This window comes from Paramormyrops kingsleyae, chromosome 18 (assembly GCF_048594095.1).
Source record: "Paramormyrops kingsleyae isolate MSU_618 chromosome 18, PKINGS_0.4, whole genome shotgun sequence".
Taxonomy (NCBI): Eukaryota; Metazoa; Chordata; class Actinopteri; order Osteoglossiformes; family Mormyridae; genus Paramormyrops; species Paramormyrops kingsleyae.
In genome coordinates, this window is record NC_132814.1 from 9,687,711 (window position 1) to 9,699,681 (window position 11,971).

Genomic DNA, 11,971 nt, shown 5'->3' on the forward strand with positions numbered 1-11,971 from the left:
GACAAGCCTTGCTATGGCGGGGGGAAGCGGTCACGTACGGCAGCCAATCAGAACCCTAAAAACACATCCCCCTGTCGGCGAATGTCTATACTGAGCTTAAACAAAATGTCCGCCTCAGAAAGGCGTCTTCGCCGCTATGCCGAATTAATGCTTAACCAGCTTATCCCTTTATGAAGTTAGTTTAGTCTAAATTAATAAATTCCACAGACTTAGCTCTTAAAGCATATAGCAGCAAACCTTTAACATACAACTAAAAACACCTTCGGCTGACAAAGAGCATATGATAACCCAATTAAAAAAGTAATAAAGTACAAATCCGACACTGACCAAAAAGCAATCATTTGCGTGCCGTTTGCGGTAAATTCCTTGTTGTAAACAATAACTACTAATCGAATTTTAATAACACAGAAGGATTTCAAACATCGCCTGGCTGTTTCAGAATGCTTCGTTTTTGCTTAACCCGATAACATGTCTTATTGTAGGCAGTCCGGGCTAAATGTTAGTAAACGAAAATAAAGTTTATTTATTTAAAACTGAGGTACGCCTATCTAAAATCCAACAACAAGCAATCCAGCGAAAGAGGAAATGCTGCTTTCTGAAACTGACCGCAGCCGTTCGTAAAACTATTTATATTCATGGCTATATTTCACTGTTTGCCCGCTTTTTAGTCTTCACCGAGTAGGCCTATAGTCAATTAAACCGCAGATAATACCTAAGTAATAACAGGCGCTCTAAAACTACTAAAACGTTAAAACTGGACTGCATTATGCGTCTAGTTTCGGTCGCAAACCTACAATCGATTTGTACGACAGACACGCGTATTTAATAAATGCTTCCCAGCGATTATTAATTGCTTTTATAAAACAAAGACCGAACTGAGAATGATACTAAAAAAAACCTTAGCACAACTTAAACCATCTAAAAACAGAAAACAGCAAGTCGTCAACAAACTACAATTAAAAAGATGTGTCGTCAGACAATATTACATAGCCTATATTCTTACCTCTTGCAACGCGACCAGCAAAATCAAAAAGACAAGCCTTGCTATGGCGGGGGAATGTGGTCACGTACGGCAGCCAATCAGAACCGTAAAAACACGTCCCCCTGTCGGCGAATGTCTACTGAGCTTAAACAAGAGAAAGGCGTCTTCGCCTATGCCCAATTAATGCTTAACCAGTTTATCCCTTTATGAAGTTAGTTTAGTCTAAATTAATAAATTCCACAGACTTAGCTCTTAAAGCATATAGCAGCAAACCTTTAACATACAACTAAAAACACCTTCGGCTGACAAAGAGCATATGATAACCCAATTAAAAAAGTAATAAAGTACAACTCCGACACTGACCAAAAAGCAATCATTTGCGTGCCGTTTGCGGTAAATCCCTTGTTGTAAACAATAACTACTAATCGAATTTTAATAACACAGAAGGATTCAAAACATCAAGATTTCAAACATCGCCTGGCTGTTTCAGAATGCTTCGTTTTTGCTTAACCCGATAACATGTCTTATTGTAGGCAGTCCGGGCTAAATGTTAGTAAACGAAAATAAAGTTTATTTATTTAAAACTGAGGTACGCCTATCTAAAACATTAAAACTGGACTGCATTATGCGTTTAGTTTCGGTCGCAAACCTACAATCGATTTGTACGACAGACACGCGTATTTAATAAACGCTTCCCAGCGATTATTAATTGCTTTTGTAAAACCAAGACTGAACTGAGAATGATACTAAAGAAACCTTAGCACAACTTAAACCATCTAAAAACAGAAAACACCAAATCGTAAACAAACTACAGTTAAAAAGATCTGCCGTCAGACAATATTACAAATACACTTACCTCTTGCAACGCCAGCAGCAAAATCTAAAATACAAGCCTTGTATAGCGGACACCTGGAAGCGGTCACGTACAGTACGGCAGCCAATTAGAACCGTAAAAACACGTCCCCCTGTCGGCGAATGTGTGTCAATATGTTGTAATTACATATTCTAAACTACAAACATTTTCTGATATATTAGACTGTGAAACTAACATATTTGGCAAGCTTGTAATAAGTGTAGTCTAACAAAATACAATTAAGCAAATCGCCTGCACTGTTCATTAGCTCAGAAAATGCGGGCTTTGACACAATTTAATGTTATGAAAATGAGCTATACAAATGAACAGTATATTTTCATGAGAGGTCGATTTGGCTACATACAGTATGTATATGCTCTCCTCTCAATAAATAGAACATTTTAAATCATAATGAAGTTCACAAACAAACATTCCCATAGTACGATTTGCCTTTAAACCCAAACAACTTCAAAAACATGAAACATTCACAGTCAATTTGACGTGGTTTTACTTTATAACACATAAAACACAAACCAAAATACAACCGAATTCGCCCTTCTCATGTAATACAAACTGTCATGTCACAAACAAATAGGTCAAACAAGAAGTAATGTACAGTACAATTAGTAGTCCCATACTACTGCCATTTACACAAACTTTATACAAAAAACTTCAAAACTTCACGCTCACAGCAACAGTAATGTACAGTACAAGTAGCCCTATACACCTGCTATTTACACAAACTTTATACAAAAAACTTCAAAACGTCACGCTCACAGCAACAGTAATGTACAGTACAAGTAGTCATATACTACTGCTATTTACACAAACTTTATACAAAAAACATCAAAACTTCACGCTCAGACTGTCAGAGCAACACAACAAACATATTAAACTAAAAACAGATCACGCTAATACAAAACAAACTACTCCGGCGAGTCATCACATCTCTAGCTAGACGAAGGGACTGCGCTATCTGCAATGTCTACAATAGAAGAAACGTTGCATTCGTCGTCAAAAGAGAACTGAAGGCATTCCTCAAAAAGAAGATGCTCTTCAATAGCTTCCTCTTTGTCCATTAATGATGTTATATTCCGTCGTTTTAAATAGTCCACCAGAGTACAGTGTCCGACAGTCAATGTATAATCTGCGCCGTCATCATTTTTCACTTTTAAAGTTCCGCGTAATACTTTTGAAAATGCCCCCGATTTCTGCAGCATCCTGCAGCTCTGGCATCGTGCAAACCTGCTCTGGCTGTCCCAAGTATCCTGCCGGCTTCCACACAGGGCACACTTCAGGCTTGCCTTAATCTCAGCTCCACATATGGAAGCCTTCACCGTCACAACCGATTCCTCTTCTTGTACAGCGTCCGCGTCTCCCACATCCAAATCGCAGATCTTCTCAATCATGCTCTCTACGGTTGTTGTTAGTTCCACTTTCCCTTCAAAAACTCTAGTCGAAAGCTCCGTAAAGACGTAAGATGAGTCAACCTCCACGTCATGGATCAGTCTCTCCCAAACGCAAAGACTCATCTGGGCAGTTCCATCAAAGACTGTGAATCTCTTCACCTCTTTGTCGCTGCCTCTAATGCTTACAGTTTTCTGCAATGACGCTGCCACGACCTTGGCTTTCACCAAAGGCACCTATAGGAATGAACACCAGTCATTACTTTTCTAAACTTCTCATCCAGAAATAGCGAAATTTTACAAAAGGTGTACATTGTCATTGCAAACTTATTCTTAAACGCACCTTCTTGCCTGCCGGCAGAGCTGTGACATCAACCAGTGTCTGCCTAACGGGTGCTGCAGGTTTCCGAAAAGGAAACGTCACCTTCGTTACAGACAGCTCGGTCAACTGGTTCCCCATCACGTCGAAGTCAGACGTGCCTTTAAAACCTACCAAAAAAAAAAAACCCAACAGACATTAATACATACTCAGTAACAACCATGTCCTGGAAAACTGTGCTCTGTAAAGCAATACTTACTCAAAGCCTTTCTGACATGTGTCAGGCGTATTGCCGTGCCATTATCTGAAGCTTGGCTGAACAGCGCACGCTTTCTCGGACTGAAGATGGTCACATCGTGAAATTCTTCACGTCCAGTCTGTAGTACAGCATTAAAAAAACCTCTGTTTTTAGTGGTGAATTTTAATGCTGAGATAGAGTGGATATAGCCACTGACTACGTCTGTGTCCATCCTCATTTTCTTCGCTGGAGTCTCCATGTCGAAAAAGCAATTAGAAAAACATGCAAAACACCCCAATATATATACTGCTGGGACATGCCATTAACCTCCCCTTATTACACGACTCTCTGGAATGCTTGATTCTGATTGGTCAGGTGAGACATTTGCAGGTTTGTTCTTTTCAAATAATAACCGCTCTTTTCAAATAATAACCGCTCCAAAGTAATAACGCATAGCCGCTACTACTTGTATGTTTAAAATGTTAGTCACATCGTACTATATCGTTTCGCCGAAAGATAAAAATGTTAATTTAAAACAAATATGCCAAGAAAATGTTTCAAATTCATATTCATATATTGTCTCGTGTAGAGTTAATGTTGTCTACACTGACTATAATTTATGTTTTTGTATTTGGGTACATATGTTTGTTCCTTATTTTATTTTTCCTTATTTATATAATTCTCTATGTCCGACATGGGGACTGCACCTAATTTAGTTGTACTTGTTACAATGACAATAAAGTTATTCTGATATTCATGTCCAGTTTTTTTCCTTATGTGGCAAGTAGCCGTGTAATAAACTGGATAATGTACAGGCAGCCGGTAATTATCGCGAAATAAGCCCCGACAGTGTGATACAAGAAGCGGAGAGTCTTGTATCATACTGAAGGGGCTTATTTCGCGATAACTACCGGCTGCCTGTACATTATCCCGCTTATTACACGACTCTCTGGAATGCTTGATTCTGATTGGTCAGTTGAGACATTTGCAGGTTCGTTCTTTTCAAATAATAACCGCTCTTTTCAAATAATAACCGCTCCAAAGTAATAATGCATAGCCGCTACTACTTGTATGTTTAAAATGTTAGTCACGTCGTACTATATCGTTTCGCGGAAAGATAAAAATGTTAATTTAAAACAAATATGCCAAGAAAATGTTTCAAATTCATATTCATATATTGTCTCGTGTAGAGTTAATGTTGTCTACACTGACTATAATTTATGTTTTTGTATTTGGGTACATATGTTTGTTCCTTATTTTATTTTTCCTTATTTATATAATTTTCTATGTCCGACATGGGGACTGCACCTAATTTCATTGTACTTGTCACAATGACAATAAAGTTATTCTGATATTCATGTCCAGTTTTTTTCCTTATGTGGCAAGTAGCCGTGTAATAAACTGGATAATGTACAGGCAGCCGGTAGTTATCGCGAAATAAGCCCCGACAGTGTGATCAGGACCCGACGCCAATGTTTCAAATTCATATTCATGTCCAGTTTTTTTCCTTATGTGGCAAGTAGCCGTGTAAGTAAGGGATAATGTACAGGCAGCCGGTAGTTATCGCGAAATAAGCCCCTTCAGTGTGATACAAGACCCTCCGCTTCTTGTATCACACTGAAGGGGCTTATTTCGCGATAATTAGTACAACGTGACTAACATTTTAAACATACAAGTAGTAGCGGCTAGGGGTTATTACTTTGGAGCGGTTATTATTTGAAAAGAGCGGTTATTATTTGAAAAGAACGAACCTGCAAATGTCTCAACTGACCAATCAGAATCAAGCATTCCAGAGAGTCGTGTAATAAGCGGGATAATGTACAGGCAGCCGGTAGTTATCGCGAAATAAGCCCCGACCGTGTGATCAGGACCCGACGCCAATGTTTCAAATTCATATTCATGTCCAGTTTTTTTCCTTATGTGGCAAGTAGCCGTGTAAGTAAGGGATAATGTACAGGCAGCCAGTAATTATCGCGAAATAAGCCCCTTCAGTGTGATACAAGACTCTCCGCTTCTTGTATCACACTGTCGGGGCTTATTTCGCGATAATTACCGGCTGCCTGTACATTATCCAGTTTATTACATGGCTACTTGCCACATAAGGAAAAAAACTGGACATGAATATCAGAATAACTTTATTGTCATTGTAACAAGTACAACTAAATTAGGTGCAGTCCCCATGTCGGACATAGAGAATTATATAAATAAGGAAAAATAAAATAAGGAACAAACATATGTACCCAAATACAAAAACATAAATTATAGTCAGTGTAGACAACATTAACTCTACACGAGACAATATATGAATATGAATTTGAAACATTTTCTTGGCATATTTGTTTTAAATTAACATTTTTATCTTTCGGCGAAACGATATAGTACGACGTGACTAACATTTTAAACATACAAGTAGTAGCGGCTATGCGTTATTACTTTGGAGCGGTTATTATTTGAAAAGAGCGGTTATTATTTGAAAAGAACAAACCTGCAAATGTCTCACCTGACCAATCAGAATCAAGCATTCCAGAGAGTCGTGTAATAAGGGGAGGTTAATGGCATGTCCCAGCAGTATATATATTGGGGTGTTTTGCATGTTTTTCTAATTGCTTTTTCGACATGGAGACTCCAGCGAAGAAAATGAGGATGGACACAGACGTAGTCAGTGGCTATATCCACTCTATCTCAGCATTAAAATTCACCACTAAAAACAGAGGTTTTTTTAATGCTGTACTACAGACTGGACGTGAAGAATTTCACGATGTGACCATCTTCAGTCCGAGAAAGCGTGCGCTGTTCAGCCAAGCTTCAGATAATGGCACGGCAATACGCCTGACACATGTCAGAAAGGCTTTGAGTAAGTATTGCTTTACAGAGCACAGTTTTCCAGGACATGGTTGTTACTGAGTATGTATTAATGTCTGTTGGTTTTTTTTTTTTTTTGGTAGGTTTTAAAGGCACGTCTGACTTCGACGTGATGGGGAACCAGTTGACCGAGCTGTCTGTAACGAAGGTGACGTTTCCTTTTCGGAAACCTGCAGCACCCGTTAGGCAGACACTGGTTGATGTCACAGCTCTGCCGGCAGGCAAGAAGGTGCGTTTAAGAATAAGTTTGCAATGACAATGTACACCTTTTGTAAAATTTCGCTATTTCTGGATGAGAAGTTTAGAAAAGTAATGACTGGTGTTCATTCCTATAGGTGCCTTTGGTGAAAGCCAAGGTCGTGGCAGCGTCATTGCAGAAAACTGTAAGCATTAGAGGCAGCGACAAAGAGGTGAAGAGATTCACAGTCTTTGATGGAACTGCCCAGATGAGTCTTTGCGTTTGGGAGAGACTGATCCATGACGTGGAGGTTGACTCATCTTACGTCTTTACGGAGCTTTCGACTAGAGTTTTTGAAGGGAAAGTGGAACTAACAACAACCGTAGAGAGCATGATTGAGAAGATCTGCGATTTGGATGTGGGAGACGCGGACGCTGTACAAGAAGAGGAATCGGTTGTGACGGTGAAGGCTTCCATATGTGGAGCTGAGATTAAGGCAAGCCTGAAGTGTGCCCTGTGTGGAAGCCGGCAGGATACTTGGGACAGCCAGAGCAGGTTTGCACGATGCCAGAGCTGCAGGATGCTGCAGAAATCGGGGGCATTTTCAAAAGTATTACGCGGAACTTTAAAAGTGAAAAATGATGACGGCGCAGATTATACATTGACTGTCGGACACTGTACTCTGGTGGACTATTTAAAACGACGGAATATAACATCATTAATGGACAAAGAGGAAGCTATTGAAGAGCATCTTCTTTTTGAGGAATGCCTTCAGTTCTCTTTTGACGACGAATGCAACGTTTCTTCTATTGTAGACATTGCAGATAGCGCAGTCCCTTCGTCTAGCTAGAGATGTGATGACTCGCCGGAGTAGTTTGTTTTGTATTAGCGTGTTCTGTTTTTAGTTTAATATGTTTGTTGTGTTGCTCTGACAGTCTGAGCGTGAAGTTTTGAGGTTTTTTGTATAAAGTTTGTGTAAATAGCAGTAGTATATGACTACTTGTACTGTACATTACTGTTGCTGTGAGCGTGACGTTTTGAAGTTTTTTGTATAAAGTTTGTGTAAATAGCAGGTGTATAGGGCTACTTGTACTGTACATTACTGTTGCTGTGAGCGTGAAGTTTTGAAGTTTTTTGTATAAAGTTTGTGTAAATGGCAGTAGTATGGGACTACTAATTGTACTGTACATTACTTCTTGTTTGACCTATTTATTTGTGACATGACAGTTTGTATTACATGAGAAGGGCGAATTCGGTTGTATTTTGGTTTGTGTTTTATGTGTTATAAAGTAAAACCACGTCAAATTGACTGTGAATGTTTCATGTTTTTGAAGTTGTTTGGGTTTAAAGGCAAATCGTACTATGGGAATGTTTGTTTGTGAACTTCATTATGATTTAAAATGTTCTATTTATTGAGAGGAGAGCATATACATACTGTATGTAGCCAAATCGACCTCTCATGAAAATATACTGTTCATTTGTATAGCGCATTTTCATAACATTAAATTGTGTCAAAGCCCGCATTTTCTGAGCTAATGAACAGTGCAGGCGATTTGCTTAATTGTATTTTGTTAGACTACACTTATTACAAGCTTGCCAAATATGTTAGTTTCACAGTCTAATATATCAGAAAATGTTTGTAGTTTAGAATATGTAATTACAACATATTGACACACATTTGCCGACAGGGGGACGTGTTTTTACGGTTCTAATTGGCTGCCGTACTGTACGTGACCGCTTCCAGGTGTCCGCTATACAAGGCTTGTATTTTAGATTTTGCTGCTGGCGTTGCAAGAGGTAAGTGTATTTGTAATATTGTCTGACGGCAGATCTTTTTAACTGTAGTTTGTTTACGATTTGGTGTTTTCTGTTTTTAGATGGTTTAAGTTGTGCTAAGGTTTCTTTAGTATCATTCTCAGTTCAGTCTTGGTTTTACAAAAGCAATTAATAATCGCTGGGAAGCGTTTATTAAATACGCGTGTCTGTCGTACAAATCGATTGTAGGTTTGCGACCGAAACTAAACGCATAATGCAGTCCAGTTTTAATGTTTTAGATAGGCGTACCTCAGTTTTAAATAAATAAACTTTATTTTCGTTTACTAACATTTAGCCCGGACTGCCTACAATAAGACATGTTATCGGGTTAAGCAAAAACGAAGCATTCTGAAACAGCCAGGCGATGTTTGAAATCTTGATGTTTTGAATCCTTCTGTGTTATTAAAATTCGATTAGTAGTTATTGTTTACAACAAGGGATTTACCGCAAACGGACGCAAATGATTGCTTTTTGGTCAGTGTCGGAGTTGTACTTTATTACTTTTTTAATTGGGTTATCATATGCTCTTTGTCAGCCGAAGGTGTTTTTAGTTGTATGTTAAAGGTTTGCTGCTATATGCTTTAAGAGCTAAGTCTGTGGAATTTATTAATTTAGACTAAACTAACTTCATAAAGGGATAAGCTGGTTAAGCATTAATTCGGCATATCGGCGAAGACGCCTTTCTCTTGTTTAAGCTCAGTAGACATTCGCCGACAGGGGGATGTGTTTTTACGGTTCTGATTGGCTGCCGTACGTGACCACATTCCCCCGCCACAGCAAGGCTTGTCTTTTTGATTTTGCTGGTCGCGTTGCAAGAGGTAAGAATATATGTAATATTGTCTGACGACATATCTTTTTAATTGTAGTTTGTTGACGACTTGCTGTTTTCTGTTTTTAGATGGTTTAAGTTATGCTAAGGTTTTTTTTAGTATCATTCTCAGTTCGGTCTTTGTTTTATAAAAGCAATTAATAATCGCTGGGAAGCATTTATTAAATACGCGTGTCTGTCGTACAAATCGACTGTAGGTTTGCGACCGAAACTAGACGCATAATGCAGTCCAGTTTTAACGTTTTAGTAGTTTTAGAGCGCCTGTTATTACTTAGGTATTATCTGCGGTTTAATTGACTATAGGCCTACTCGGTGAAGACTAAAAAGCGGACAAACAGTGAAATATAGCCATGAATATAAATAGTTTTACGAACGGCTGGGGTCAGTTTCAGAAAGCAGCATTTCCTCTTTCGCTGGATTGCTTGTTGTTGGATTTTAGATAGGCGTACCTCAGTTTTAAATAAATAAACTTTATTTTCGTTTACTAACATTTAGCCCGGACTGCCTACAATAAGACATGTTATCGGGTTAAGCAAAAACGAAGCATTCTGAAACAGCCAGGCGATGTTTGAATCCTTCTGTGTTATTAAAATTCGATTAGTAGTTATTGTTTACAACAAGGGATTTACCGCAAACGGCACGCAAATGATTGCTTTTTGGTCAGTGTCGGAGTTGTACTTTATTACTTTTTTAATTGGGTTATCTAGGGTGACCAGATAATCCATGTCAGGGAGGACACATTGAGCTAGGACAGGATTTGTAAAATACCATTTAAATTAAAAGGACCTGGATCTCAGTTAAGCACCGAATTCTTGCTGTGTGCTGATTGATCAGTCTCCTATAATCATGCATATGCCACTAATGTTAATGTGTAACAGCTGGATGAGTTTTTCAATCAAACCAGTCAAAGCACAAGAAGAAGTGAGCTATTTAGCCAAACACAGGTGCCTTTCAGTTTTAAAGTAGTTTGTAAAACCTGGAGTAGCTTAAAGTGTCCTCCCTGACATGGATTATCTGGTCAGCCTAGGTTATCATATGCTCTTTGTCAGCCGAAGGTGTTTTTAGTTGTATGTTAAAGGTTTGCTGCTATATGCTTTAAGAGCTAAGTCTGTTGAATTTATTAATTTAGACTAAACTAACTTCATAAAGGGATAAACTGGTTAAGCATTAATTCGGCTTATTACATGGCTCTCTGGAATGCTTGATTCTGATTGGTCAGTTGAGACATTTGCAGGTTCGTTCTTTTCAAATAACCTCTCCAAAGTAATAACGCATGGTCACGTGGTACTATATCGTTTCGCGGAAGGGTAAAAATGCTAATTTAAAACAAATATGCCAATAAAATGTTTCAAATTTATATTGATGTCCAGGTTTTTTCCTTATGTGACAAATAGCTGTGTAATAAGCGGTATAATGTACAGGCAGCCGGTAGTCATCGCGAAATAAGCCCCTTCAGTGTGATACAAGGCCCTCCGCTTCGCGTCGGGTCCTGATCACACTGTCGGGGCTTATTTCTGCGATAACTACCGGCTGACTGTACATTATCCCTTACATAGCGGCGAAGACGCCTTTCTGTGGCGGACATTTTGTTTGTGCTCAGTAGACATTCGCCAAAAGGGGGACATGTTTTTACGGTTCTGATTGGCTGCCGTACGTGACCGCTTTCCGGTGTCCGCCATTGCAAGGCTTGTCTTTTAGATTTTGCTGCTGGCATTGCAAGAGGTAAGAATATCTGTAATATTGTCTGACGGCACATCTTTTTAATTGTAGTTTGTTGACGATTTGCTGTTTTCTGTTTTTAGATGGTTTAAGTTATGCTAATGTTTTTTTAGTATCATTCTCATTTAGGTCTTGGTTTTATAAAAGCAATTAATAATCGCTGGGAAGCAGCCACACCAGCCGCAATAATCGCTGGCCACCAGCCACACCCAAACCATACAGGTGCCATGGCCATTTCAATCAGACAGCTATATCTCAGGCATGCCTCAGCCAATCATCACCAAACTTTAATATGTCGTGTAGGATAGTACTCCGGAAGGGCCGTCCAAATTTGGTGCCGATCGGTCAAACGGGGGCGCTACAACCACTGTCCATATATTTCTAAGACCCACCTTAGCAAATTAAGCTGAAATGTCCTTATTTCTCATAAAACCTTGAAAGAAGTGTTACCTTTCCCTTCACCTGAGTCTATATTTTTTATTTGCTTTAATTTTTCACCAATTTGCCTCATAGAACATTATCAGACTTAATTTACACATAAGAAGGCCTGAAAGTATTGAATACAATTTCTAAAATGGAGCGCTGACTCCACCTGCTGGCCACACTATTTCCATGCCCATTTCATTCAAATAGCTATATCTCTGGCGTGCTTCATCCAATCCTCACAAAATTTGACGCACATCTGTGTTACTAGACTTCAGAAATACCTTCCAAGTTTGGTGGCAATCGGTCAAACGGGGGCACTACAGCCACTGTCCTACTATGTCTAA

General features: G+C 39.0%; 2 protein-coding genes across 2 annotated transcripts; one reads left to right on the forward strand and one right to left on the reverse strand.

Annotated features, from left to right (window-relative positions):
• Nucleotides 1-2,326: 2,326 nt before the first annotated feature.
• Nucleotides 2,327-4,638, reverse strand: LOC140579652 (uncharacterized). Its single transcript, XM_072702321.1, has 3 exons — nucleotides 3,820-4,638; nucleotides 3,585-3,730; nucleotides 2,327-3,478 (listed from the first exon to the last, which is right to left on the reverse strand). Exons 1-3 carry the CDS (start codon nucleotides 4,055-4,057, stop codon nucleotides 2,786-2,788), a joined length of 1,077 nt encoding a protein of 358 aa, XP_072558422.1. The 5' UTR covers nucleotides 4,058-4,638; the 3' UTR covers nucleotides 2,327-2,785.
• A 1,232-nt stretch (nucleotides 4,639-5,870) lies between these two features.
• Nucleotides 5,871-8,154, forward strand: LOC140579735 (uncharacterized). Its single transcript, XM_072702411.1, has 3 exons — nucleotides 5,871-6,652; nucleotides 6,744-6,889; nucleotides 6,996-8,154. Exons 1-3 carry the CDS (start codon nucleotides 6,415-6,417, stop codon nucleotides 7,686-7,688), a joined length of 1,077 nt encoding a protein of 358 aa, XP_072558512.1. The 5' UTR covers nucleotides 5,871-6,414; the 3' UTR covers nucleotides 7,689-8,154.
• The last annotated feature ends 3,817 nt before the right edge of the window (nucleotides 8,155-11,971 follow it).